A 26608-nucleotide genomic window follows, 5' to 3' on the forward strand; every position below is an offset into this window, starting at 1 on the left:
GGGTTATCTAAGAGAATTACCTTTGAGGTCCACATTTACCCAGCCCCCAGGAAATCATGAATTCACATGACCCCGCCCCCAACATGCTCACATAAGACTCTCAGCTTGGCTGCACAAAAGGCAGCTTATTAGAGCTTGTTAGCAGCCCAGAAATAGAGATGTTTGGCCATGAAAGGAAATTTTTTCAATGTGAATTAAAAGCTCACAGGTAGGGCCCAGCTCACCCACACATCTGCCTTGTGACTGTTACCTGCACAATAGGCTAGTATCCTATGCAAGGTAGGACTGAAGTATGCACAGCTGGAGGAAGACACCCAGCTCCCCACAGGTATTTAGGAGTTTAATTCATTGATTTCAACAGGAGGTGGGCTCCTAAATATCTCTGATGATCTCGGCTTTACTCTCAGTTGTGTCTCCCCCAGAATTACAGCAACTGCTCCTTCAGTTACAGTACTGGATACTGCTCCTACCTTCTCTCCTCTAGGCTACCATAAAAGAGTGTTTGCAGTGCAGGGAGTGGCAAAGCGATGCTTGTTCCCAAAACAGACCCCAAAAGCAGACTCACCCTTGCGGCGCCTCCTGCTGGTGACTCTGGGAATTAGCTCAGTCCAGTGTTTGGAGCACCCTCTGCAGGCTGGTGATCCACCTGTCTTCAGGCCCCCCGTGTCCCTCCCTGGACCCGGTGCCCTTTTATTGGGGGTGCTGCCCCTGGCAGTAACCCCTTTCTCTCTGGGTCTCCCCTCCTCAGGGAACCCTCACCCTCTATCCCCACCTTGCCTCAGTATTTGGCTACTGCCAGTCATTGTCTAGCCCCACATCCTGGGGCAGACTGCAGTATCAGCCTGCTCATCACTGGCAAGGTTGGGTTTGGACCTGCTGCCTTGGCCTACCCCTGGGCTGCCCTCCTGTGGGTCATCAGTCCCCTTCCTCTGCGGTGCTGACTCCAAACCCCACCCATGGACAACGCCTGGAGACTCCACAAAGAAGATCGTGATTAGAGCAACAGTTTAATAAGATATCACTTCAACAAGCATCTACATACAATGTACAAAAATATCTTAAAAGCCTACTTATTTTTAAACCACAACTTCCTGGCATGGGTGCTAGAGACTGTTGAAACAAAACAGAAGGGGGATTAAGATTTCATCTTGGCACCCATAACATGACCAAAAATTGTATGTGATTTCCATGCTATATACAAAAATCACATTTGCCAGGACAAAAATATCTTAGCTGCTTACAGAACTTCATGAGAGGTACCAAGGAAGCTCCAGTTTGGCAGTTTTACACTTTCCATGGTAACAACACATGGATGCCCCATGCTTTCCCTCTCTCCCTCCAAGTCTTCAGACCAGAAACTACTGTGGCTGTACTTAAACTGCTTGTTTGATCTCTCTTCCAGCAACAGCTTTGAGAAGTTAAGTTTTAGCTCTTGCAGTTGCTTAGCTCTGTGGCACCAATTTATAATATTCTAGACAAACAATAGCTATTTTTAAATGCCTCAGGGTCAGAGTGGGCTCCCAATATATTCCTCGTTAGACTAATGAGCCTTATGCCCAGGATTTGGGCTTATTAACTGGCATCAGTTAACAGGAAGTTGTAGGAACAGCCCTGAGGTCTGGTGGCAAGTTGCTTGCTTCTAAGGCTACAGCAACATAGCACCAGCAGTGCCTTTGCATGCATAGCAGTCTCTCCATGCATGAAGAGGAATATAACGGCAGCTGGAAACGAGGATGCTGAAGTCAAGAGACCGTGGCCAGTTTTTATACCCACATGAGCAGAACTCACCATTAAATTTCCAGCAGATCATCAGGCTAATGGGAGAGAGAGGTACCAGGCCAAATGTTTTGGTCAAGTTATAACTGTTATCCCAAAACTGTCACTCCCAAGGGAAAAGGGGAGGGTCATTTCCATTCAGCATTGTCTTTGGAGGGAGGCTGGAAGAATGAAGTCTGAATAAAAAGCTTTGTTAGCTAGTACACCAGAGGCAGAGGTGTAGGTACACTATTTTCCTATTTGAACAGGAGAGTTCTAGCAAGATATGTTTTTATAAATGCATCAAGATCATTCCGCTGTACAGAATTTCTTCCTACACAGCAGCTAGCTGCCCCACTCCCTAACCAACAGTTATTGTGCACCTACGTCACTGCACAATTCCTGTAGCATTTGACTGTTCATCATTAGACATGCTATAAGCCCAATTTCTCCTGCCCTGCTGTAGACAGCCAGAGAATGCAAGACAGCAAAGATTCTGACTATGTAAAGGTATATTCTACTATGGGATCAGGAAGGAAAGAAAAGCTGAAGTGATGTGACTGACTTTCTAAACTCTGTGTGTTAGGGGACAGACATGGCAAAATAAAGTTAGCACAGATGAAATGTCAGGGATTCTCCTGAAAACAGCTGCAGTTGCCAGGCTGCCACAGCTCTAATAGGACAGGACAGTACTCAGGGCTCCTGGCATTCTTTTGGGTACATCCCTTACTTCCAGTCAGGTCAAGTGCTAAACACTGTAAACACGGAATTACTGCAGCATAATAGAAGTGCAAAGTGCATCCTTGTGCCATGGACACTATATTCTGAAGAGCATCACACAATGAGCTCCTGGAGTTCAACACAATTCTAGGGCATGATTTCAGAGGCAGAACGGAACCAACCTTCAACAAGAATGTGCTTATCACCAGCTAGACCTCCTCCTTCTCCAAACGACATCTGAGCAGGGAGATGAGCAAAGCCCAGTACTAGGCAATACTGAATGGATCTCTTGTTATTTTTACATTTTTCTTGAAGGATAGAGATGCTCAGGACTAGGTAACAGTTAACCTGCCTTTCCAGGCCAAGCAGAACCCATCTCCGTGTTATAGCCCAGTGATGGGTCTGCAGGTGCAGGAATTAAACAAATTGAAAGAACTGGACACACGCTTGTTTTTGCATGAATGGGAGTTGCCAATGGAGCTGAGGAAGGGGGCAAGTTAACCCAGACTGACAGCAGCACAGAGTGTGCATTTCCCATCACCCATGTCTAGCTTCCAAAGAGAGAAGGTGGTAAGAGTGCTATCATTTTTTGCAGGGAGGGGCAGGCAGACTGAGCTGTTCTGGGATACCTACTCCTTTGTCTATGGCACTGAAGTGCCAGTCTCTGTTTGGAGAAGGAACGTATGGGACTGGCTCCCCTCACATGCCCAGTAGCTCTTTAAACACAGGATCTCATTATTATAAGAGCATATGTCACCTACTGTTCAGTAAAGGCACATATGACAGGCAGGAAGGCAATCACCAGAGATTTTAAGGTGTAGCTGGGTGGGGGACTGCCTGGAAGATTCAGCCTTTCACTGAGGGCGGATGGAATCTGCTCTGTAAAGGGAGACAAATGGCTTTCTGGATTCAAAGTAATCCTAGTCTGAGTGTGAATCCTGAACAGTTGTCGTCTGCATTCAAACTGGAATCCTGCTCCAGGACATCATATCCCAGAGGTTGTATTACACAGAGAAGGATCCCACCTACTTTCATCTGCCCAGGGCACTACTTTCCAGAAAGCTTGCCCCATGTGCACCAGATACCTACAGGTAGCTGCAATTCCATACTAGCCAGAGAAAAAGGCTTTAGCGTCAGAAATGCTGATGTGATGCCAGGGATAAATGACAGTTATTGTCACTATGGAAATGCATGCTGGACTGAATGGGCTGGTAGTGCAGGTTTCAGCCATATGCACAGACATCTCAGGCAGACTTCCTGCCAGACATACAGCCTCAGTGCATTTTAAAAGTTCATTGGCTGAGACACCAGCTAGAGAGTGAGAGAGGAGAATATCTTCTCAATGGTGGGATGCCCAATGACTTTCAAAACCTATGATAAGAAAGGAGCTGGGATAGTGACATGCAACACTCACAATTTCTATTGGCAGTGCCAATGCTGCAATTCCATTAAGGAGATATATAAATACCACAGATAAGTGATAACCTGTGTGTAACATAATGGCAAGTGTCTAGGGAGGAGTGAAGGCAGAAGAACAGATCTCCAAAAGTATTTCTGCCATGCGCTCACTCTGCCACCACCCACTGCGGAATTAGCTGTTTCCCCAAACACTTATGTCCATTTCTGAGCATGTTCTCAGACAGCCTCTGACAATTCTGCCTCCATCTATGGATAGTCATGAAAATACCATTTTCCTGGAGGAAGTATGGGCTTTCCTATTACCAGAGAAGAGAGAATACAAGGCAACTAGGAGCATACGGAGCTTGACGAACCTTGTGTGCACTGGAAGAGGAGAGCTTATATCGGTCAGTCTTGTGCATCACAGCAGTGGGCCTGTTCTCAGATCTCTTTCTTGCAGGCTGTTCATGGGGTTGCAACTGACCCTGAAAACTGCAGTGAGGCATTTTGAGTGGGATAGGGAGTCAAATCAACAAGCAGACGCTGAGGGTCACAATTCTCTAGATTGATTCCAGCACCAACAGAAATCAGGTACAGAGAAAGGAAAGTTAGTGGTAGTGTTGCCGGAAGTGGGGGACTTGATCTCAGGAGGAGTAGGAGGACCTGAAGAACCAGAGTCTGTCAGCACAACCCACTGTTTACTAAGTGGGAAGGGGTGAGAAGGGACAGAGTAGTCAGTTCTGTGTAGTTTCTATGAAGACATTCCAAGCAGGAATCCCCCAGCAAACCCTCCAGTCAGGATAACGTTCTTCTTCAGAAATGTTATTACCTGGGCAGGAGGGAGAGGACAGTCAAAACACATTAGAACCAGTCACTTAGGTCAAATGAGCACTGAGCCCCTCCCACCCACTGCACCCAGCTCGCTGCTATCCTTACCTAGTTCAACTAATGACCAAAATTAATGGCAGGGGAACTAGTGCTATTCCCACTCCACAGGAGGGGAGCTCCACAGGAGGGGAGGGCAAAGATATGGCCCTCCCTACTTCATTCACTGCTTGCACACTATGGCATCACAATGTGCTGCAGACATTCTGAACACACATTAGGGGCTTCAAACGTTTATAGCTGTACCACAATTAGCAGTCAAGGATCTAGAAGACAGGAGGCATGGGGACAAATGCCTCTACACACACTGATCCAGAGTGTAGAGGGAGTCTAGAGTGACTGATGCACTTTTATGCTGTGCTATCTGCTTAGCTGTCCTAATTGCTCTGAGGGGTCCTTCTTTGGATTCCAGGGGATTTCCCACAGGGCACTGTATGGTGAAACACCATCTGGAAGCCATCCTCATGATCTCACAGGACATCTAGCAGATTTGCCCACTACCCTGTCTTGCTACTGTGTGGTTACCCTTAAAGAGCCCCAGAAGTAGTTCCCAACCCTTCTCTCCAGCATCTGGATACATCCAGGCAAAGATCTGAGAAGGAAAAGTGCTCTCACCTCATCAACTCTGCTTTTAACTTCTGGGGACAGTTTGCTGCCACTGCTTTGGAATTTCAGCTGCTCCTTGGCTTTGCTCACGTCCTGCTCTACTAGCTTCCAGTCCACTTTGATGTATCCCGTGTGGTTCGCAATCTACATTTGAGTGGTGGTAAGAAACATGAAGTGAATCCTGCATAACCCATAGCTAGCAAGACCTTCCTTTCCCTCCTGCCCCATTGCTAACTCAAATAACCCACTCAACAACTCTAGAAGGTACCATCTCATCTTGGTTAGTGAGAGAACTATTCTACTAACTAAATTAATGGAAAGGGAATATAAACGGGCTAGAGGCATGGAGAAATTAACTAAGTAGTTCAGTTACACAAGACCCCTCTGCTTACCTCTATCTGGAGGATCCTCCAATGGAAGTTCATATGCAGAGATTTTTACATATTGTTTAATATTAACCTACATCAGCCTCTTTGCTTTGCAATACAGAGCTGGCACCAACTGCATTTACTCACCCCCAAGCTTGTTATATTGCTATAATTCAAAGCCTACATGCAGCTGTCACATTTCAGATCTCCTGCTGCTATGGGAGGGCATGGTTTATTAATAGGTTGTCTCCGTATAAGTATTTTGTCTTGTCATGGTGGGCCAACACTGCCTGAACAATACTTTAAAGAGACATCCACCTTTAACGGGACAAGGAGATCTAGCGGAGTGAGGGGAAGCAGTTATACACCATTTAAGTGCTGGAACAAAGAAGGGGATTACTGGGTAGGGTCTAGTGGTTGCATTCTGTCTCACATACAACAGTGAAATTTAGACTTCAGTTTCCTGCCCTCCTGGCCCAGCAAGCCAGTACAGGATACTCTGCCCTGATCCAGGAGGGTAGGGTTTTTAAAGCCAACGAAAATATAGTTGAGTAAATGAGTAATTTCCATTGCTGCACTGCCCCCAAAGAATACATTAACAGGAGGCTTCCTCTTTCCTAACCAGACTCTGGAGGCTGGTGCCCTGTGAGGCCTTACATTAAAGCCAAACTCAGCCTGGCTGAGCAGACATGGACAGTGCCTATGAAGTTCAGTGCTGCCCCTCGCCTTGGCCAGTAGTCGCTACTGAGCACATGGCTTCCCTCCAATGCTCAGTCCAGGGGACACAGTTTCTGCTCTGCTGCCAGTTCAGAGAAGAAGAGGCCCCGTCTTGGATTTGAAAGCAGGCCTTAACGTCAAAAAATCAGCAGCTTCAGAGCAATGCATATCTGACTCAGTTGCAGCTATTGAAAGCTAAGAAGCCACACCCACTGTGATGCAGCATGCTTGCATAAAGGTACTTATGTAACTCCACTACCATAGTATATGAGCACCTCACAATTTGCAATGTATTTACCCTCGCAGCACTTCAGAGGTAGGGCAAGGCTATTATTTCACAGAGAGGGACCTGAGGCCCAGGAAAGTACAGTTTATACTGCACTCCCAGGTGTGATGGCAGCTTGGGCAGACATACCCACTTTAGCTCTAGCCACAAGCACTGCTAAAAATAGCACTGTAGATGCAGTGGTGAAGCCTTTGCCACCACATCTACACTGCTATTTTTAGCCATGCTAGTGCAGGTATGTCTGTCCGAGCTGCAGACCTGGACTACAGAACAGACATATCTGAAGTGACTTGCCCACAGTCACACAGGAAATCTCTAGCAGAGCAGGAAGTGGAACGTAGGTCTCCTGATACCCAGGCTAGCACCCTAACCACTGGACCAGCCTACCTCTCTATGCAGCTCAGAACTACCCCCAAGAGCAGTTTTCATAAAGCCTAGACTAACCATACGCACCTGAAGTAGGAAAAAGCCACCACCCACTGCTGTTGCTGCCAGCTTTCCAACCTTCTGAAAGATGAAGCCAGTACACCTACAATCAAAGAGATAGGCCAGAAAATGAGTTCAAATACCACACACACACTTTGGCTTTCTATAGATACTCCATCCTTCCACACACACCACTCAGAGACCCCAGAAACAGCCTCACTAACCAAGGAACAGGGGCGGAGAGTTGCATGGGCCTGAGGTGCCCGGGCTCCAGGAATATTCAGGGCCCGGGGCCCTGCCCCACCAATGTTTGGAGCTGGGTCTCTCCCCCGGCCCTGCCTGCAGCATCCCCTGGCCCCCACCTGCCTGCCCCCCCACAGCATTCCCTCCCACCCCGCCCCTGGAGCATCCTGCACCCCCTCTGGCCCTGGAGCGTCCCTGCTTGACTGAAAGCAGGGCACGGCTCTCCCTCAGCTGCCTGCACTGCTGCTCCACCTCAGGAGGGGGAGGGGGCACACACGTGCTTGGCAGCCCTCCCCTCCCCTGCACCCACAGGGAGGAGACACCAAAGGGGCTTGCGGTGGGAGACAGCTGGAGTGGACCTCACTCACCTGAGCAGCTGCTGGGGCTTCTGTGAGTGTTTGACCCTGTGATCCACCCACTCCCCCCCCACAGCCACCACTCCTGCCCCACCCTGGGCAAGGGGCAGCCCCATCCCCAGTGAGGCTAGGGTGAGGGGCAGCAGGCTGCAGTAGGGGAGGAAGGAAGCCACATGTGATGGCAGTCCCCTCCTCCCCCCCACAGCACCCACCCACCACAGGGGAGATGGGAGTGGGGCTTCCTGGACCTGAGCAGCTGGGGCTTGGGTGAATTTTGTGACACCCTGCCCTCCCCCTCCACCCAGCCACCACTCCTGCCGCATGCTGGGCAAGGGGCAGCCCCATCCCCCACACCCAGTGAGGCTAGGGTGAGAGGCAGCAGCAGGGGAGGCCACACATGATGGCAGCCTCCCCCCACCCCCAGTACTCACCATAGGGGAGGCGAGGGGGCTTCCTGGACCTGACAGGGGTCCTAGGATCATGTGCAGTGACAGTGATGCAGAGTGAGTGTGCTGCAGGGGGGGGAACAACAACGACAAGGGGTCCCTCCCCAAGAGCTTGCTGCTGCAGGTGGGGAGAGGTTGGGAGGGAGAAGGGGGAGTCCTCTCTGGCCCTAGCCCTGGGCAGTCTGTCTGCACCCCAAGCTCCTTATCCCCAGCCCCACCCCACCCCAGAGACTGCACTCCCAGCACCCCAAACTTGAGCCACAGCCCTGAGCCCCCTCCTGCACTGTGAACCCCTCAACCCCACCCCAGAGCCCTCACCTGAGGGGAAAAACACGCAACTTAAATTTGGCAGTCAGTTTGGGATATGATCGTGTTTAGCACAATACTTGATTTTACACCCTTTAAAGTATATACTTGGTTGCATACAGGTGTTACAAAGTGGGAATGTTCTTAATGTTTTCTCTGAATACTGTGTGGTGCCTCAGTTTCCTCTATGCATTTCTCCAGCCCCTCCTCTGGCCTTTGTCTCTTTTCCGGGCAAGAAGGCCACCTGATCTCTTTGTTCTCCAACACCTTCAGTTGGCACCTTGCAGGGGAAACTGAGGCACCCACACATTATTTAGAGAAAACATTAAGAACATTCCCACTTCATCATAACAGGTACAACAAAATATAATATATTGAAGCAGGCGAGTGGTGCTTCTGACTTTCCACTTTTAATTGGCCCTTGTAATCTTGTGGTGCCGACGCATTGTAGCTTCATTTTATCCCAGCAACAAATTCTTGATCATCACAAAAGAACACTGCAAAAGAAAGAGCTATATTTGTTTTAATTTTAGAAAGTATTTGCTTTTGAGGGTTATTGATCAAAGAGTGCTTGGTTGTTTCTGTATTCAAAAGAGTATTAATAACATTGATATTCTTAAGTTAATTTTTTTTCTTACAATAGATATTGTGCAATAAAAGGGAAACTGTTAAACGCTTACTGTTTCCAGTCCATTTTTACATTATTTAATTAAATATATATCGGCTTACAAGGTGGTGGGGTGGGGGCACGGGGGGGACTTAGACACATTCTGGGCACTACCAAAATTATACAAACCTGCCGCCCCTGCCAAGGAAGACAGATGAACAGGGAGAGCCAATTTGGGACTAGGGGAAGGAAAGGCAAAGCAGCCAGCTCCATGGGACCCCACAACAGACTGTAAAACTGAGTCCCTTTAAATGTTCACATGCATATCCTCACTCCATCTATAGATTTTTACTCCTTTACCATTGATTTTCTGACAAGTTTTCAAATGACATTAATGTGGGAATTTTTTGATGGCCATTTCTGACAAAGAATCTTGGATAACATCCTCTTGGCTGAGAGAATAAAATTGTAACTGGACTGGTATTTTTTCTAGCTGCTTCTGGACCAGAGTGCTTAGCATGTGAAGCAGATCCTGCACATTCCAGAGCAGTTGTTTTAGTTTCTCAAAAATGGAGAAGATGGTTTGTAAAGATAAAAGTTTGAAGACTGATAGTCTAGACCTACATCTACTCAAGACTATTTGGACTGTGTCCCTTTATGCCTCCACCTGGTGTGGTGGAATATTTCCTCTCTACGTACATGAGCATCCCTGCTATCAAGACATAGATGAACCCAGCTCTCACTACTTGGTTAAGCAGTAAGGAGATATATAATTAGGGCCCTACCAAATTCATGGTCCATTTTGATCAATTTCATAGCCAGAGCTGAGCCCAAGAGCTTCCTGCAGCAGGGGGAGGCACCCGTAGGTAGGTCTGATCTCCCCTCAAGAGAGGCAGTGCAGGGAAAGCACAAGTCCTGTCACTCCCCAGCCCAGCCGGGCTTGCAGCTAGGAGCCCCTTCAGCTGGGGCACTCCCAGCAGCATGGGGGAAATCAGATTTCATGAGGAAGGGCTTATTTCACGGTCTGGGACATGTTTTTCACAACCGTGAAATTGGTAAGGCCCTATATATAATATTGTCTGACATCACCCACATCAAGCATTATTTCAGGTGATACAGATTCACTATTCAGATTATAAAACAGCAGAGCAATCCTCTTGCAAATAGGTGCAAACAGCCAGGGCACAAGACAGAAGTTACAGGCTCATACTGTGAATAGATACATGTTGCAGGGGTACATCTTATGCTTTAAGTGGCTTATCGTTGGAGTAGAATGGGGAGAACTATGGCAAAAAGCAAGAATGTGCTAGAAAAGCAGTCCTGATTGTACTTCCTGATTTATCATCATTGTATCCACTCATTATACTCCACACCTGAACATAGCCATTATATGAACAACATACCCTCATATCTCAATGTCTGTACTTTGACCCATTAACCTTTTACCCCAATCAGGGATATTGCAGATTATGTATTCCTTACGCCACCCGATCTTAAACCGAACTTTGCACCCCTCGATAATCTGTATGCTATTCCCTGATAACCAGAAACTTCTACGTGTAAACTCTGAACTGTTCATTTTAAAAAAACACATCTTAATTAGAAGAGAGCACACCCCAGTGGCACTGTGGATAGTGGAATATTCCAACAGGAAGATCTAGAAGTGGCCTCAGAGTCACAAGCCACCAGTAAGCCAATTCTTCCTCTCAGCAGCAAAAGATTTGCTTCTGAGTACACTGAACCCTTTAGGTCCAACTCTTCTCAGATGAGGAGACAAGAAAGTTCTCTGGGAAAATACTGTAGCCTGACTCCCAAGAGACAATGCATAGGCCCGGTGCATAGCCCCAAGGTCTTGGTCATCCTAGAAGACTCACAAGCATCTGTCCCAAAAGATAACCACTGGAACAGCTGACCTGGGGATGTGGTGGATCCTCCATAACTTAAAGAGTCTTTAAATCAAGACTGGATATCTTTCTAAAATTATACACTTTACTTCAATCACAGGCTATTGGATTTGATGCAGGAATCACTGCATGAAGTTCTATAGCCTGTATTATGCAGGTGGTCAGACCGGATGACCTTAATTCTGTATTAAGAGGCGTTTCATATGTAAGACATGGGAAGTAAATGCTCTATTCTAATCAACACTGTTGAGGCCTCAGCTGAAGTACTGTGGTCAGTTCTTGGCAACACCCATTTTAAGAAAGAAATGGACAAACTGGAGAGCATCCAGAGGACAGCAACAAAAATGATTAAAAGGTTTATAAAACCAGACCTACAAGGAAAGGTTAAAAGACTGTACATATTTCGTCTTGAGAAAAGAAGATGGGGAAGGGGTCAGGGGTGCGAAGGAACATTTAGAAGGCGGGCAGCAGGGCCTGGGCCAGCGCCCATGCGGGGCAAGGAGGGAGCTCTGCTCCACCACTAGCCACAGCTTTGTCCTAGTTCCGTCTTCAGCACTGTGCAGTAATGGGAGGGAGGGCGCGCAGCATGGACAGATTCCATTACCGGTAAGGGGGGGGGGGCACGACAGGAAAAATTTTGGCACGACTGTGTTAAGGGCTGTTATAAATAGCACACTGATCAATTGTTCTCCATGTCCACCGAAGGTAGGGCAAGAAGTAATGGTCTTAGTCTACTGCAAGGGAGACTTAGAATTTTTTCCTAATATCTAACCTAACTATAAGGATAGTTAAGCTCTGGAACAGGCTTCCAAGGGAGGTCGTGGAATCCCTATCATTGGCAGCATTGGACAAACACTGTCATGGATGGTCTAGTTTACTTGGTCCTGCCTCTGTGCTGAGGGATGGACTAGATGACCTGTTGAGGTCCCTTCCAAACCTACATTTCTATGATCCTATAATGGTCCCTTCTGGCCTTAAATTCTATGACAAGCTCATGTGACTGAACAAGATATGCCTGAAGATACAGAGCTCAGGCTAATCTCCCTTCACTTCTGAAATGCTGTTTGCCACCCACATGCATATGCTTCATGGGATATCTCACCAAACAGATACAATCTTTTGATGACTAGCACTCCATCACCATTCATACATTAAAGAAACCCCATGCCTGCCAAGGGGACCAAAAAAAATCACCTTACCATCCAGTGACTCCTCCAATCACCAGCTGAGTTGCTACATTGTATTTTTCAGCACTTGAACCAGAGCTCCGCCCGAAGAGCTTGCGCCACCAGGGCTGATTCTTGGTGTACTCTGCCAGGTCCAGCACCTCGCAGGAGTCCTCTTTCTTTGCTGTGAATATGAAAATGCATGTGAGCACAGGTGTATCTAGTGGGCAATATGACACTGAAGGGCAGAGACCAGGTTTATTTCTAGTCAAGTGTACTTCAACTCACTACTCTTAGCCAGCAGCATGGTAAATGGTACTGTCCTGATGAAATTTAAGAAGCAGGAACAGAACCTCCTTAAAGAGAACAGGTGGCTTTAGTCACCTGTTCTCAGCTCAAATACAGTCTTAGAACTCCTAATATAACATTTTATACTTGCATAGTGTCTGCCTCAGATCTCAAAGCACCAAGCAAACATTCATAAACAAAATTTCCTATCCCTCTCTGTGGGGTTAAGCAAATCTCCCATTTTACAGACAGGGAAAAAGAAACAGAGAGGTAAGTGATTTGCTCAAGATCACTCGGTATGTCAATAGCAGGAATAGAACACACGTCTTCCAATTCCCAGTTTGTAGCTAAAGTGCTGAAACCATCCTTCCCATCTCTGAATTATTTAAATTAAATTCTATGGGGAAGAGAAAAGGTGTGGGTCTTTCATAAATTGCTACCAAGAAAAAAAAAACTCCCCTCATCCCATGTAAAAAAAAACAACAAAAATCCAAAGAATTCAGCCTCAACCATCACTTTCCATTGTTCCTGGGAGTTGCACTCAGTGCTCTGCTATAATGCCTAGCTGTGATATAGTCAAAATAGACATTCATCCCATGCTTACTAGTTTTGCCATAGCCTTCATGTTCTGGCTTTCTGAAGGTTTGTGTGGCTTGGTTTTTAACAATTGTACTTCTGATTTTTCATATATGACAGCCTCCCAAGAATAAGAGGCCCAAAAAAGCCAGCTGCACTATTATTAGTGATCCTATTTTTGTCTTTTGTCCTTCTCCAGCAGAGATGGTCTACTGCATATCTTCGCACTGCAACATACATTTGACATAACATCCCCAGAATACCGAGGGTTAACAGATGGCTCATTTGCAGGATGCAGCCTAACAGTTCAAATATGCTAGTTCAAAAGCCTAGAGACAGGGACCAAAAGATGCCAAACTTTTAAATATTAAATCTATTGGCAGATGAACGTACACCAAGTTTTAGCCTGAAGCAAAAAAACTTTTACAGCTGAGGGGATTCATAGTTAAGGAGTCAACATTTTCATCGGTAACTGAAAGCACTGGACGCCATGTGATTACAATATAAACATGCTGAATCAGACAAACAGTTCAGATATACACACAGTTTGCTAACCTATAACATGGAGATGAGATATTACATACAAGAAGCATAAGCTGAAAAGATCACAGTGGATGGACTTGCATGTCTTTGGCGGCTGGGAAACACATGCCCTGCAGAAGTAGTTACTTGATGAGTTCAGGTGCCAGGTATGCTATGCTAGATCAGCACCTCAGATGTCCAGGTAGCTGTAACAATTGCTTTAAAAAGGGGGGGGGGGGCGGGTGTGCGTGTGGTGGGGGTGAGACACTGCTATTGCCATGATGTCCACTAATTTTCCCAACCCAGCCCCTCCCAAATATTCCTCATTACAGGATTTGGAATGATGATAAAAATGGGTAAGAGGAAGACCGCATAGAAGTCAAATTCTCTGTGGATCACATTATAACTACAAGTAAGGATGTACAAAGAAGACAGAAGGGCATCTGCTTGTATACTGCCAGAATATGGAACTTCCCCTAAGAAACATTTAGTTTGAATCAGGGTGGATAAAAATCAATGATTTTTAAAATTTATATATAAAGTTTTTTGATAAAATGCTTTTTGAGGGAAAAACTATCTAAAGATATATCTTTGAGCTATAATGTCTCATCATGGAATAGGGATTAAAAATTCTAATTCTATAGTATGAGACAGTATATTCATGTAATGTTTAAGAAAAGTTTTGTAAATGAGTTTCAATAGTTCATAAAATTGGGTCCCTAATCCATGGGGCTCCAGGGGCTTCTGTATAGATTATTTAGGTTAATCTTACTATCTACCCAATGGGACTCAGTGCTCAGTCTAGAAGATCCCATCAGAGATGCTTAGTTTTGCAGTTCCCAAACTGTGGATTGTGTCTCCAGAGATAACGTGCTTGTTAACAGCAAAAATGTTTTTAAATAAATAGTATATAGAGGTGAGAAATAACAGACCTCAACCCTATTGTCTCCCTGCAAATTTGTGTACACAGAGTCAATCCCTTACGTCTCTCTAAAATTGCAAAGTTTCAAAAAGTTCAATGAATAGAACATTATTGGGGCCGGAATAGATCTGGACAAGGAGAAGAAGTCTGGAGATAAATGTGAGAAGGGAGGGACAGGCAGTAGAAACAAATGTGAAACTATGTTAGCAACAGGAAGAAAGTCAAGGAAAGTGTGGGCCCCTTGCTGAATGAGGGAGGGAACCTAGTGACAGAGGATGTGGAGAAAGCTAGTGTACTCAATGCTTTTTTTGCCTCTGTCTTCACAGACAAGGTCAGCTCCCAGACAGCTGTACTCTGCAGCAGGGTATGGGGAGGAGGTGACCAGCTCTCTGTGGAGAAAGAAGTAGTTCGGGGCTATTTAGGAAAGCTGGACGAGCACAAGTCCATGGGGCCGGATGCGCTGCATCCAAGGGTGCTAAAGGAGTTGGCCGATGAGATTGCAGAGCCATTGGCCATTATCTTTGAAAAATCATGGCGATCGGGGGAGGTCCCGGATGACTGGAAAAAAGCTAATGTAGTGCCCATCTTTAAAAAAGGGAAGAAGGAAGATCCAGGGAACTACAGTGTTGCATCGCACTCGAGCAGGAACAGAGCCCAAGCAGAGAGAGAGAGAGAGACAGCATGTGTGTGTGTATGCATATGCCTCTTTATTCATTTCCCAGCATGCTCTTATATACAAGATGGTGGCTAATTGATTAATCAAATCAACACAGCTGCAGCTGTAACCCATAGGGTATTTATCCTACACACCTGTATCCTATTTACAATTAGCTGGCCAATGAGAACAAGCCCAAGGCCAGTCCTTCACACACAACTCCCAGCATAATCAGCTCAGTATCTCACATTCTAATCCCACATCTCCCCCCTCTATTCAAAATAAAGAAGAGGGAAAGGAAAAGAGGATAAAAAACATTCACAAAACATTTCCAACTTATAACATAACACCACAATCTATCTTAATCTTGTCCAAGAAGTTTAAATTATCATAATAAATATTATGGTGAAAAACTAAAGAACAATAATGTTTAAAACAGATAAGTGCAGGTCCTCAGCTGGTGTAAAACAACACCAGCTGAGGATCTGCCTCAGAGCCTTCAAATAAAATCACAATACACGACCACTAAATAATCTGTTCACAAGCCAAAAATTAAAACCTATATAACCATGCAATCATTAACATATAACCGCAAAAACACCAAACAAACAAAGACAAAATACAACAAACAAGTGATGTGAATTTTACAGGATTCCCCCCTCTCTGTTTTACCAAAGCATTCCTCAGATGTCAGGCGATCAAACTGACACTGAGGATGGGGGGGGGGGGTATTCCCCCTTCTCTGTTAAAAACATCACTTAACAACAACAACAACAATTCTGGCCAGAAGACATCACAAGACAAAACAAAAAACACAAAACATAACTCTTAATAATAATAATTGCATGGTACACTAAACACAAAATTTCTTGAGCAAGTGATAGAATTGTAAAAACTAAAAAGCAGTTATAACTTTAACTCTCCAATATAGCTTCTCTAACACAATTTTCAAAACAGCATCTTGAGAAGCACAAATAAAGACAGTAAACAAGTTGGACATTCTGTAGTGAATGTGTCGTAAGAATAAAATCTGTGAGGCAATTTCTATAAAAAACATCACATACTGATTTAAAGGCAGCTGCAAAGCAGTCTGAGTTAACTCCCAAGTCTTAAAAATTTAAAAACAAAACAAAAAACCTTTCCATTTAGCAACACTGTTCTCTTATTAAAACTGAGTTCTTATATATTTTAACATGCACTCAATGGCACAGAGATAGTGTTTTCTTTAGAAGGAAAGGCAGCTGTTCATGCTTGAAGAGAACTCCTACTAAAGTTCTGCAGCTGCCTGAGAGACCTTGATCTTCTCCACCCCCGCCTCCAGCTTGATTTCAAAGTTCCAAGCTCCTCCTTGTTTCACAGCATGGAGTCTAGAGGACTCTGGTAATTGTAGGGGAAGTAACAATCCCACATGATGATCTCCCGGGCAGTCTTAAGGATCTCAACACTTGCTGTGCTCAATGTCCTAGAAATCAACATCATTAACTGGTAAGACCTGGTCTCCCTCCTGCAGCCTGCCCCGCTCCGCGATGCATATCTTCTGCTTCCACAGCGGTTTCCATGGCAACTGCTCTGCCCTTTCTGCGACTTATAGCCGCTCTTCCCTGGGCTCAGCCTCCCTTTTAACTGCTCTGCCCTTCTTTCGCGACTTATAGCCGCCCTTCTTCTCTGCGACTTATAGCCGCTCTTCCCTGGGCTCCCTTTTCAGACGCCCTGCAGCTTGCCGCTCACCACTGAGTTCAGGTGCGCCTCCTTTCTTTTTGGGACTTCCTGCGGCTCCTAGCCACGCAACACTGAACTCAGGTGCGCCTCTTTTCGGACGCCCTGCGGACGCTGCTTCGACTCTGAGCTCAGGTGCACCTCCTTTCTTATTGGGCTTTCTTGCGGCTCCTAGCCACGCAACACTGAGCTCAGGCACGTCTCCTTTTTCTCAGGCCATCGGCATCAATGCCCGCAGCTTCTCCGCCATTTGTTGCATCGCACTCGAGCAGGAACAGAGCCCAAGCAGAGAGAGAGAGAGACAGCGTGTGTGTGTATGCATATGCCTCTTTATTCATTTCCCAGCATGCTCTTATATACAAGATGGTGGCTAATTGATTAATCAAATCAACACAGCTGCAGCTGTAACCCATAGGGTATTTATCCTACACACCTGTATCCTATTTACAATTAGCTGGCCAATGAGAACAAGCCCAAGGCCAGTCCTTCACACACAACTCCCAGCATAATCAGCTCAGTATCTCACATTCTAATCCCACACTACAGGCCAGTCAGTCTCACCTCAGTCCCTGGAAAAATCATGGAACAGGTCCTCAAGGAATCAATCCTGAACCACTTAAAGGAGGGGAAAGTGATCAGGAACAGACAGCATGGATTCACCAAGGGCAAGTCATGCCTGACTAACCTAATTGCCTTCTATGACGAGATAACCGGCTCTGTGGATGAGGGGAAAGCAGTGGATGTACTATTTCTGGACTTTAGCAAAGCTTTTGATACAGTCTCCCACAGTATTCTTGCCAGCAAGTTAAAGAACTCTGGGCTGGATGAATGGACGGTAAGGTGGATAGAAAACTGGCTAGATGGTCGGGCTCAACGGGTAGTGATCAATGGTTCCATGTCTAGTTGGCAGCCGGTATCAAGTGGAGTGCCCCAAGGGTCGGTGCTGGGGCCGGTTTTATTCAATATCTTCATTAACGATCTGGAGGATGGTGTGGACTGCACCCTTAGCAAGTTTGCAGATGACACTAAACTGGGAGGAGTGGTTGATACGCTGGAGGGTAGGGATAGGATACAGAGGGACCTAGAAAAATTAGAGGATTGGGCCAAAAGAAATATGATGAGGTTCAACAAGGACAAGTGCAGAGTCCTGCACTTAGGACGGAAGAATCCCATGCACTGCTACAGACTAGGGACCGAATGGCTGGGCAGCAGTTCTGCAGAAAAGGACCTAGGGGTTACGGTGGATGAAAAGCTGAATATGAGTCAACAGTGTGCCCTTGTTGCCAAGAAGGCTAATGGCATTTTGGGTTGTATAAGTAGGGGCATTTCCAGCAGATCAAGGGATGTGATCATTCCCCTCTACTCAGCACTGGTGAGGCCTCATTTGGAGTACTGTGTCCAGTTTTGGGCCCCACACTACAAGAAGGATGTGGATAAATTGGAGAGAGTCCAGCGGAGGGCAACAAAAATGATTAGGGGGCTGGAGCACATGACTTATGAGGAGAGGCTGAGGGAACTGGGATTGTTTAGTCTGCAGAAAAGAAGAATGAGGGGGGATTTGATAGCTGCTTTCAACTACCTGAAAGGGGGTTCCAAAGAGGATGGATCTAGACTGTTCTCAGTGGTAGAAGATGACAGAACAAGGAGTAATGGTCTCAAGTTGCAGAGGGGGAGGTTTAGGTTGGATATTAGGAAAAACTTTTTCACTAGTAGGGTGGTGAGGAACTGGAATGGGTTACCTAGGGAGGTAGTGGAATCTCCTTCCTTAGAGGTTTTTAAGGTCAGGCTTGACAAAGCCCTGGCTGGGATGATTTAGTTGGGTTTGGTCCTGCTTTGAGCAGGGGGTTGGACTAGATGACCTCCTGAGGTCCCTTCCAACCCTAAGATTCTATGATTCTATGATCTGAGCAGAATATTTCAGAAGTCTTTCTGAGTGTAGCCTTCATTGATTTGAGATCTACCATACCTGTCTCTTATTAGAAGAGAAACCTATAATGGTAGCATGCTGTAAAAGAGACCCAGTTTGGGAATAAGAACCATTCAAGAAATATATGTTTCTTGATGAGGTTTTTAAGTGACACCAGTGAACTGGTGGAAGTCACTTAACCACTTAGATTCAGAGACAGTTGAGTGATAATCTCACTTTTAACAGCAGTAGCTTCTTCTGCTGGTGTAGGAAAAATATTTTCTTCCTTTGGACTAGTTAATTCCAAATTGAGAAATTGTTTGGGACCTGAAAAAGCAGGAAAGCTTGTTTTTCTTTTCCAGATTATGAATAAACAGGAAAATGAAGGTGAAGACGACGGAGTTAGCTGCAGAAGCCAATATTTTAAGTTTCTCATGTTGACCCGTCTGACAATTAAAAAAAAAATTCATTTAACTATTTTAGGCCACTCTCTCTCTCTCCCCCACGCTCCCTGTCACACTCCACTCCACCCCCCTCTTTTGAAAAGCACGTTGCAGTCACTTGAACTCTGAGATAGCTGCCCATAATGCACCACTTCCAACACCACTGCAAATGCGGCCACACTGCAGCGCTGGTAGCTGTCAGTGTGGCCACACTCCAGCACTTTCCCTACACAGCTGTACGAAGACAGCTTTAACTCCCAGCGCTGCACACCTGCAAGTGTAGCCAAACCCCTAGTCTCAGGGTTTACTGTTCTCACTGATGGGGAAATGTTTTCATATAGGTAAGGATGGTCCACTGACACCCACAATTTGTCTGAAAATACAGATTTCACTAAATGTACAAAGCTACATTTGCCATTGTCAAAGCAGCACAATCTACATTAGCGGGATTTGAAAAATGAAAGCCACAGAAACCAGGCTAACTGCAGTAGAGTTAACCCCAGTTAACTTTAGCGACTACCACGTTTGCTTTTAAACCCAATTATCTTTCATTGGGACAGAGATCCTGTCTGACAGTTTACACACCACATTGTTTACAAGCTGTTTTACAGAGCACTAAGAGCATTCACAGAGACGGAGACACGATTAATGACCCAGAGAACTTACAGTCGCCACAGAAGCGAGACATACAGGAGGGCAATAGGATGGGGCAACAAGCCACACGCTGGAAGAGTGCCTGGGGCCGCGTGTATGTGCGTCCCCCGATGGGACGAGGGCGTGTCCCCAACCCTGCAGTGCGAGCGGGCTGCGGGTGCCATGGGCGACACAGAGAGGGGCTAACAGCAAGGGACGCTCAGACACACCGAAGGCTGCATACGCGCCCCCATGCCGAGCAGGCCCCAGCGCCGGGAGCCCAGTCGCGGGCCAGGTGCTGCACAGACCCAGGACAAAGGGAGCCCGCCCGCTAGGGGCGCGGTGTGGAGCCCCGCTCGCCGGCACCGGCGCTGGCCTCGGAGCGCCTAACACCCAGGGCTGGCGGCCGGGGTGCTGACGGGGCCGGGCCGCCGGGGCCGGGGCCGAGCCCGGCCCGCGGGGAGTGGGGGGAACAGCGGCCTCCAGCAGAGCCCCCCAGGTCAGGCCCGACCGCGGGCGGCAGGCGCGAGGCCCCAGCAGGGCTCTCACCTCCGCCCGCCGCCATCCCGCGCGCTCGCTGCCGAGCCCAGCGCCGGCGCTTCGCCTCCTGCTGCTGCCGGATGAGCGAGGCGCATGAGCGGAGCTGGACACGTGACACAAGCACCTCCTCCTCCTCCTCCCCCATCTCACCCGCGGCGGCAACCGCCAGGCCCCGCCACGTGACACCGGAGCTGAGACACGTCACACAGATACCCTGGTCATGTGACCTTGATTCCCCACCGACGTACACTCTGCATGTCTTCGTGATCCGGCCCCTTAGCCACCGTTGTCACGTGATCATGATTCCTTCCTGCCCATGTGCACCCGACTCGTGGTCATTACCCCCCCTCCCCCCCACACACACAGAGCTATACCGTGTCATGTGACCCAGGCGCTTTGGGAGGCCCCACCTCGATGGATTCTAGCGGAGGGGGGGGTCCCCCTACGTGCCTCCCTCCACCCCTAGCTGGGGGGGGGGGGGGCGCCTTGGCTCCTGCCCAGCCCCTGTGGGTGGGGACAGGCTCAGCTCTCTAGGGTGGGCCCCTGCCCCTAGTCCTAGGGTCCCAGGCAGGGTGGGCGGTGCCCACTGTGGGAACCGGCCCTCATGCCTTCAAACCTGCTTGGGCTCTGGGTTGGGTCGGAGCTGAGCAGGTTGGGGCCCGACAAGGCCAGGGCCTGACTCAGCCCTTACAACCTCTGCCCAAGTCTGCTTCCAATCCACAGAATGGGACCTGTTTTGTTAAAAGTGGCTTGAATGTTCTGGACTCCAAGGGCCGTGGAGTTTGGGGATTGTTTTATTTGGAAGCTGCTTATTTGGGGTTTTTGTAATTGATTATTTCAACACAATGGTATGAGAGGGGTTTGGTGATTGACTGGTGTCATTGTGCCCCTCATTAGAATTTTAGAATCATCCTATCCCCACTCCCATTCAATTAAGAAGACACCCCCAAATTGGTGAATCTTCTGCTCTGCCCACATGACACATCCTATGTTCCATTTTTTTGTCAGACCCTGGGATATGTTACATTCCCCTGTTGAACTATTGAATCACGTTGAGGCAACAGAGACCATTGAGTATGGAGAGAGTGAGGATTTTTAATAATGTAAGTACACACATTTATTATTTTAATATTTTTATGTGTAACTTAATGTTGCATGCAGCAACACTAGAACTACTAAAAAATAATAGAATTTGTAAACACCCCCACTCTTCTCCCTCTGAAATGGGCTGGGCTTGTTTTGAAAGGCAGTGCCCCTTTTTTTCCTCATGAGACTTGACCCATAGAAATGGCTGACATAGGACAGCTGGAGACGTGGGCTCTTGGTGCCTCTCTTGATTGCACCCACTTGGTATCTTCTGCCTGGGTAGACTGATGCCCAACCCCTGCTCCTGTGCACTCCTCCCTTGGCTGTGCATATGTCCAAACACCTATTCGTTCTGCCAGAGAACAACATGGAGAAAATTAAAATGATCTGATTATTAATAATAATTACAGTGAACTAATGTGACTCCTGCTACTGGGCCTCGCAGTGTAGCCTGTCTAAATTGTACTGTCTCTGGGCAGGCTGGGTGTTTGTCTTCTGTATGGGGCCAAGCACACTGATGTTACTTAACTAATAAATACAAAGTAGTGTAGGAACAGCACCACCAACTGGATGGCTGCATAAAATGGGAAGGAGAAAACAACACCTAGCTCTAATATAGCATTTTTCATCCGTAGATCTTCAAGTGCTTTACACAGGAGGTCAGTATCATTATCCCTATTTTACAGATGGGGAAACTGAGGTACATAAAAGGGAAGTGACTTGCCCTGGGGTACCTGCTAGCTGGTGGTTGAGTTGGGAATAGAACCTACCTCTTCTGAATCCAGGCCAGTGTGTGATCCACTTGGCCATACTAAGGCTCTGGAGATAATTTTTTGCATGGCTAACATTTTTAGTTTTTCATGTTTTGTAGTATTCATCAGTCACTCCAAAGTGAGCATTCTTAAAAACTAAGCAGGAGTGCTTTGAAAACTGACATGCAGCAGCTTACTGTACACCTAGGTGGCGCCTAACTGCTATGTTAAGAGGCACATTATTGCTTATAGATAGTAGGGCCCTACCAAATTCAGAGTCCATTTTGATCAATTTCACAGTCAGGGAGTTTTGAAATTGGTCAATTTCATGTTTTCAGCTATTTACATCTGAAATTTCACAGTGTTGTAACCATGGGAGTCCCAATCCAAAAGATACCTGGAAGTAGGTCTGATCTCCCCCACTCCCCCCTCAGCTGCCATGCAAGGAATGGACAAGACCTGTCGCTCCCACTCACAGCTAGGAGCTCCCTGGCTAGGGTGCTTCCAGGAGCAGAGGGATATTGGACTCACTTCCACAAGTCTCCTCCATAGCCAGGAACCTTCTGGGCTGGAGCTTCCTGCAGTGGGGTGGCACTAGGAGGTGGGTCTGATCTCTCCCTGGAGCCAGAGTGGGGAAGGACAAGTACTCCTCTCCCTCCCCAGCCCGGACAGGACTTGCACCTAGGAGCCCCCTGACTGGGGTGCTCCCAGAAGCAAGGGGGAGATCAGATTTCACAGAGAAGGGCTTATTTCACAGTTTTTCACCACTGTGAAATTGGTAGGGCCCTACTTATAGATAGCTTCTGTGAGATATTACAGGGTTTGTCATCCTTTCTCTGGTTGTCCCGCAGGTTTTAGTGTGGTCAGGGCAAAAGTGACAATTGTCAGGTTTTTTAGTAAATTAGCAAAATAAAGATTTTAACCTAGTAGAAGTCCTCCAGCATTTCTGCTTGAGTTTATTGGTTCCTTATTTTTACAGAAGATCATTTTCAGCTTACTAATGTTCTTTCTTTGAAGAACAAAAGAACGGCCATACTGGGTCAGACCAATGGTCCATCAAGCCCAGTATCCTGTCTTCCGACAGTAGCCAATGCCAGGTGTTTCAGAGGGAATGAACAGAACAGGCACTAATCAAGTGATTCATCCCCTGTTGTCTTGGTTTTCTTGTTTTTGTTACTTACCACAATTGGTGCCTGCAGACCCAGAAGTCATCCATAACAAAGAAGTTTATAGCAGCCACCAGTTTATCCCTAGTTTAGTTGCACAAATTCTCAGGGATATGGGTTTTGTCTCTGGTTCCTCATTTGTGCTAAGAGCTGTGTGTTTCAAGGGAGCACATGGTTGATTGCGCTCTCTCTCTCTCTGTGCATGCATGTGCACAGGAACGTATGCCAAAAACGTGGTTTTAAATGCTTTTCCTAGATCCTGCATTTTATTTTTGATGGGCCCAATCAAAATTATAATTGTTTTTTCTTAGCAGTGCAAAGGTAGGCATGGGGGAAAAAATGAGGAAATTCAGCATTAGATTAACATCCCCAAAGACCATTGTTCTTTGTCTTTGAGGGGAAAGCCGCAGGACTGGATTTAATGGGGGCACACTCTAGGGCAATGGTTGAAGAGGGGATTATGACTCTGATCATATGATTCTTGCTGGGCACTGAAGTCAGTGGAGCTACAGCAATCTATATCAGTTGATGATTGGTGCTTCTACATATATCTTATGTTGTTAATTTAAAATGTATTTAGTGCTGGTGAAAAGTCCTGGATTTAGACCTGGACCTAGAACAAAGTCCTCTATTCTCCCACAGAACTATTGCAGTGTGGCAAGCAGCTCCATTCTGTCTGGTAATTTGCCTCCACCCTAATTTGAAAGGGTCATCAATGGGGTGAGCTTGCCTAGTCTATCACCTGTCCTCTCTTACTGAGACAATCAGCTTAGGATGGCAATGACAATTTTTGTCTCCTAGGAATCGATCAGAGCCCTAGCAGCTCATTTTAGATAGTTCAGCAAACAAGTAATTTCTTACTGCCTTGCTCTAATGGGCTCTGAGAAATAAAATCCAACACATTTCACAGAAAAGTAAAGACTCTTGGATTAAACCCTCAAGAAAACAACAGGCATTGAAAAGAGCCTGTGTATTGTAACTTGTTCTGAAAACAAATGAAACCAAAGCACATCAAGCACGTATGCAGGAGTTTTGGCCCAGAAATCCTGCTCATGAACAATTGAACATCATGTTGCCCCTCCCAGGCAAACACAGGGACGTGTTCAGAGAAATAGCAGGTCATTTAGGCTGTTGTGCACAAACACATGTGTTTCCTGTGATACTGATTAAGGGAAACCAAAATAATCTGCACAGGGGAGAGCTTTGTGAAACCCAAACTCTGGAAAGCAAGAGGAGGCCTGTGCTGTCTGCACAGTGGCAGGTCTGACCAGGGACTGTTTTTGGGGGAGTAGGGGATTGTGACTGTTAACCATGAGCGTGCTTAGTTAAAGAGTGAGTCTGACCTAACAGCCAGAAGGAGGCAGAGTGCTCTTCCAACTGGCTGACAAATGGAGATGCCAGCATTTGTAAGCGGCTTCTAGTGTAACTGCTCTTCTTCTCTTGTACATATGGATTTCATGTAACAAACCTGGAGGTTTCCTAAACATAGGTCCATGTTAGGGGTGCAGGGAGAGGGAGCTGAGGCCCATGTAACCTGGCATGCACTAGATGAAAGTATTGGAAGGATCAAATGACAAAAGGTGATGATATTTTTGCTGCAAATACTGCATACTGCAGAGCCCTCCTCAACCCATAGGTTGGATCTTGTGGGGAAGGGTGAGGTGAACGCTGCTTCCGGTAGGCATTGAGCTCTGGGTTAGACTTGATTCTATACTCCTGGCACAAAATGTGCCAGGTAAATCCATCTACTATAAAAAAGTTAACTCTTTTTCCTTCCATTCCAGAGCAATTTCTACTTCAAGACAAGTATCATTATTCCTATTTCACAGATGAATCGGCTCACAGACAGATGACATCAGTTACCTGAGGTTAGCTAGCAGGCCAAGGATAGAGCCAAGAATAGAAATTAGGTCTCCTGACTCCTGTCCTATCATCTGACCGAAGATATTTCTGGCTCAATATTAACATCTCAATTAGATTCGAGAGAAGGCAGGGCTCTATGTGAGACTTCTTGTGCCCCAAACATCTCTGAGGTCAGATGAAGGATCATGAGCAGCATGGAAGATGTACAACACATTTCTGCTCCGCACTTCCTGTCGATTTCTATGTCAGTGAGCAAATCTGTAGCGCTACATAGCAAGTTCCTGTACCACATGTTAATGAGTCTCACGTGTTAAATAGGTAGCACTGGGAGGTATGGCACTACCGCGTGTTAAGCGGATTTGCACATAAACAGGTCTGTACTGTATGTCTAACCATTAACAGGATTCCGTTCTGTTCTCTGTTCTTACCAGAGGGCTAACTGCAAAATGAGTAACCCAAAATGTGCCATGGGAAATTTATTAGCTCCTTTTCAGCTTACAAAGCTACTCGTGAAAGTTCCCAGCAGGCACTGTACTGTTTTCTGTGGCATTTAGACACTGGCCCAGATCCTCGAAAAAATTTAGGCACCTAACTCCCATTGATTTAAATGGGACTTTGGAGCCTAAATGCTTGTGAGGATCTGGGATATGTTGCCCTTTTGAGTCAACAGAGGCGTGGGGTAAGCTACAAATGCAGGGTCAAACCCACAAGTAAACAAAAACTCTCATCCTTGTTCTTTTCCCCCCTCGCTGACTTTCTCTGTCGAAGCGCTCCAGTTGGCTGCAGTTTGATGATGCTATCAGTGACCCAGTAATCAGATGTAGCTGTTGGTAATAATGTCAGACAGATCCTACACCGACTACTGAGCAGCCAATTGCATCCAGGTTCTCCTGCTTCTCCATATCTCTTCAAGGGAAAGAGAGAGAACTCCAAGTGGGGCTTACTGTTAGCGTAGTATCTTCACCCTGTGAAAACAAGACATGGTCCCAGGAGGGTAGTGACCACATGCAAAGAAGGAGGCTGGATGAAAAGCAACCATACAGGTGCCTATGTTCCTGAAATGCACCTGTCTCTGTAAAAATACCAGTGTTGCAGTGCAAAGAGGTCTGCGTGAAGCCCACACATTCAGGAGTTTCAAATCTCTCTTCTTCATGGGGATCAGCCAGGGTCTTGAGAATCTCCAGTTCACACCTACACCTCCCTCCCAATTCATCACTGCTTTACACTGCCACACACATTGTAGACACTCTCCTGGCCAAGGAGAATGAGTCAGGCTCTCTTTGGAGCCTGTTGACAACTCTTGTTATTGGCCTAGTTGGGAGTGCCCAGCTGAGTCACATGAGCTGCTCCC

The 26608-nt window shown here is 46.6% G+C and overlaps 2 protein-coding genes across 13 annotated transcripts in view; one reads left to right on the plus strand and one right to left on the minus strand.

Moving 5' to 3' along the window:
- Positions 1-990: 990 nt before the first annotated feature.
- On the minus strand, positions 991-20534 carry FUNDC2 (FUN14 domain containing 2). Its single transcript, XM_045030381.1, has 5 exons — positions 20400-20534; positions 12223-12373; positions 7189-7264; positions 5374-5508; positions 991-4702 (listed from the first exon to the last, which is right to left on the minus strand). The coding sequence occupies exons 1-5, from the start codon at positions 20413-20415 to the stop codon at positions 4625-4627; spliced, it is 456 nt and encodes a 151-aa protein (XP_044886316.1). The 5' UTR covers positions 20416-20534; the 3' UTR covers positions 991-4624.
- A 398-nt stretch (positions 20535-20932) lies between these two features.
- F8 (coagulation factor VIII) overlaps positions 20933-26608 on the plus strand; it is a 147270-nt gene continuing 141594 nt past the window's right edge. For 11 of the 12 annotated variants that reach the window (XM_045029655.1, XM_045029649.1, XM_045029648.1 and 8 more), the window contains exon 1: positions 20933-21493. The gene's annotated coding sequence lies outside the window, so the exon portion shown is untranslated. The remainder of the gene's footprint in view (positions 21494-26608) is intronic. The other variant, XM_045029650.1, reaches the window with a different exon arrangement.

The sequence above is a fragment of the Mauremys mutica genome, chromosome 9, assembly GCF_020497125.1.
Source record: "Mauremys mutica isolate MM-2020 ecotype Southern chromosome 9, ASM2049712v1, whole genome shotgun sequence".
Lineage (NCBI taxonomy): Eukaryota > Metazoa > Chordata > Testudines > Geoemydidae > Mauremys > Mauremys mutica.

Excerpts from the sequence above, each read along its gene's own strand:
- FUNDC2 (XM_045030381.1), bottom strand. Across the intron at positions 7,265-12,222 it reads ATTGGAGGAGTCACTGGATG|GTGTACTGGCTTCATCTTTC; the intron begins GTAAGGTGATTT and ends CTTTGATTGTAG. Across the intron at positions 4,703-5,373 it reads TTAAAAGCAGAGTTGATGAG|GTAATAACATTTCTGAAGAA; the intron begins GTGAGAGCACTT and ends CCTCCTGCCCAG.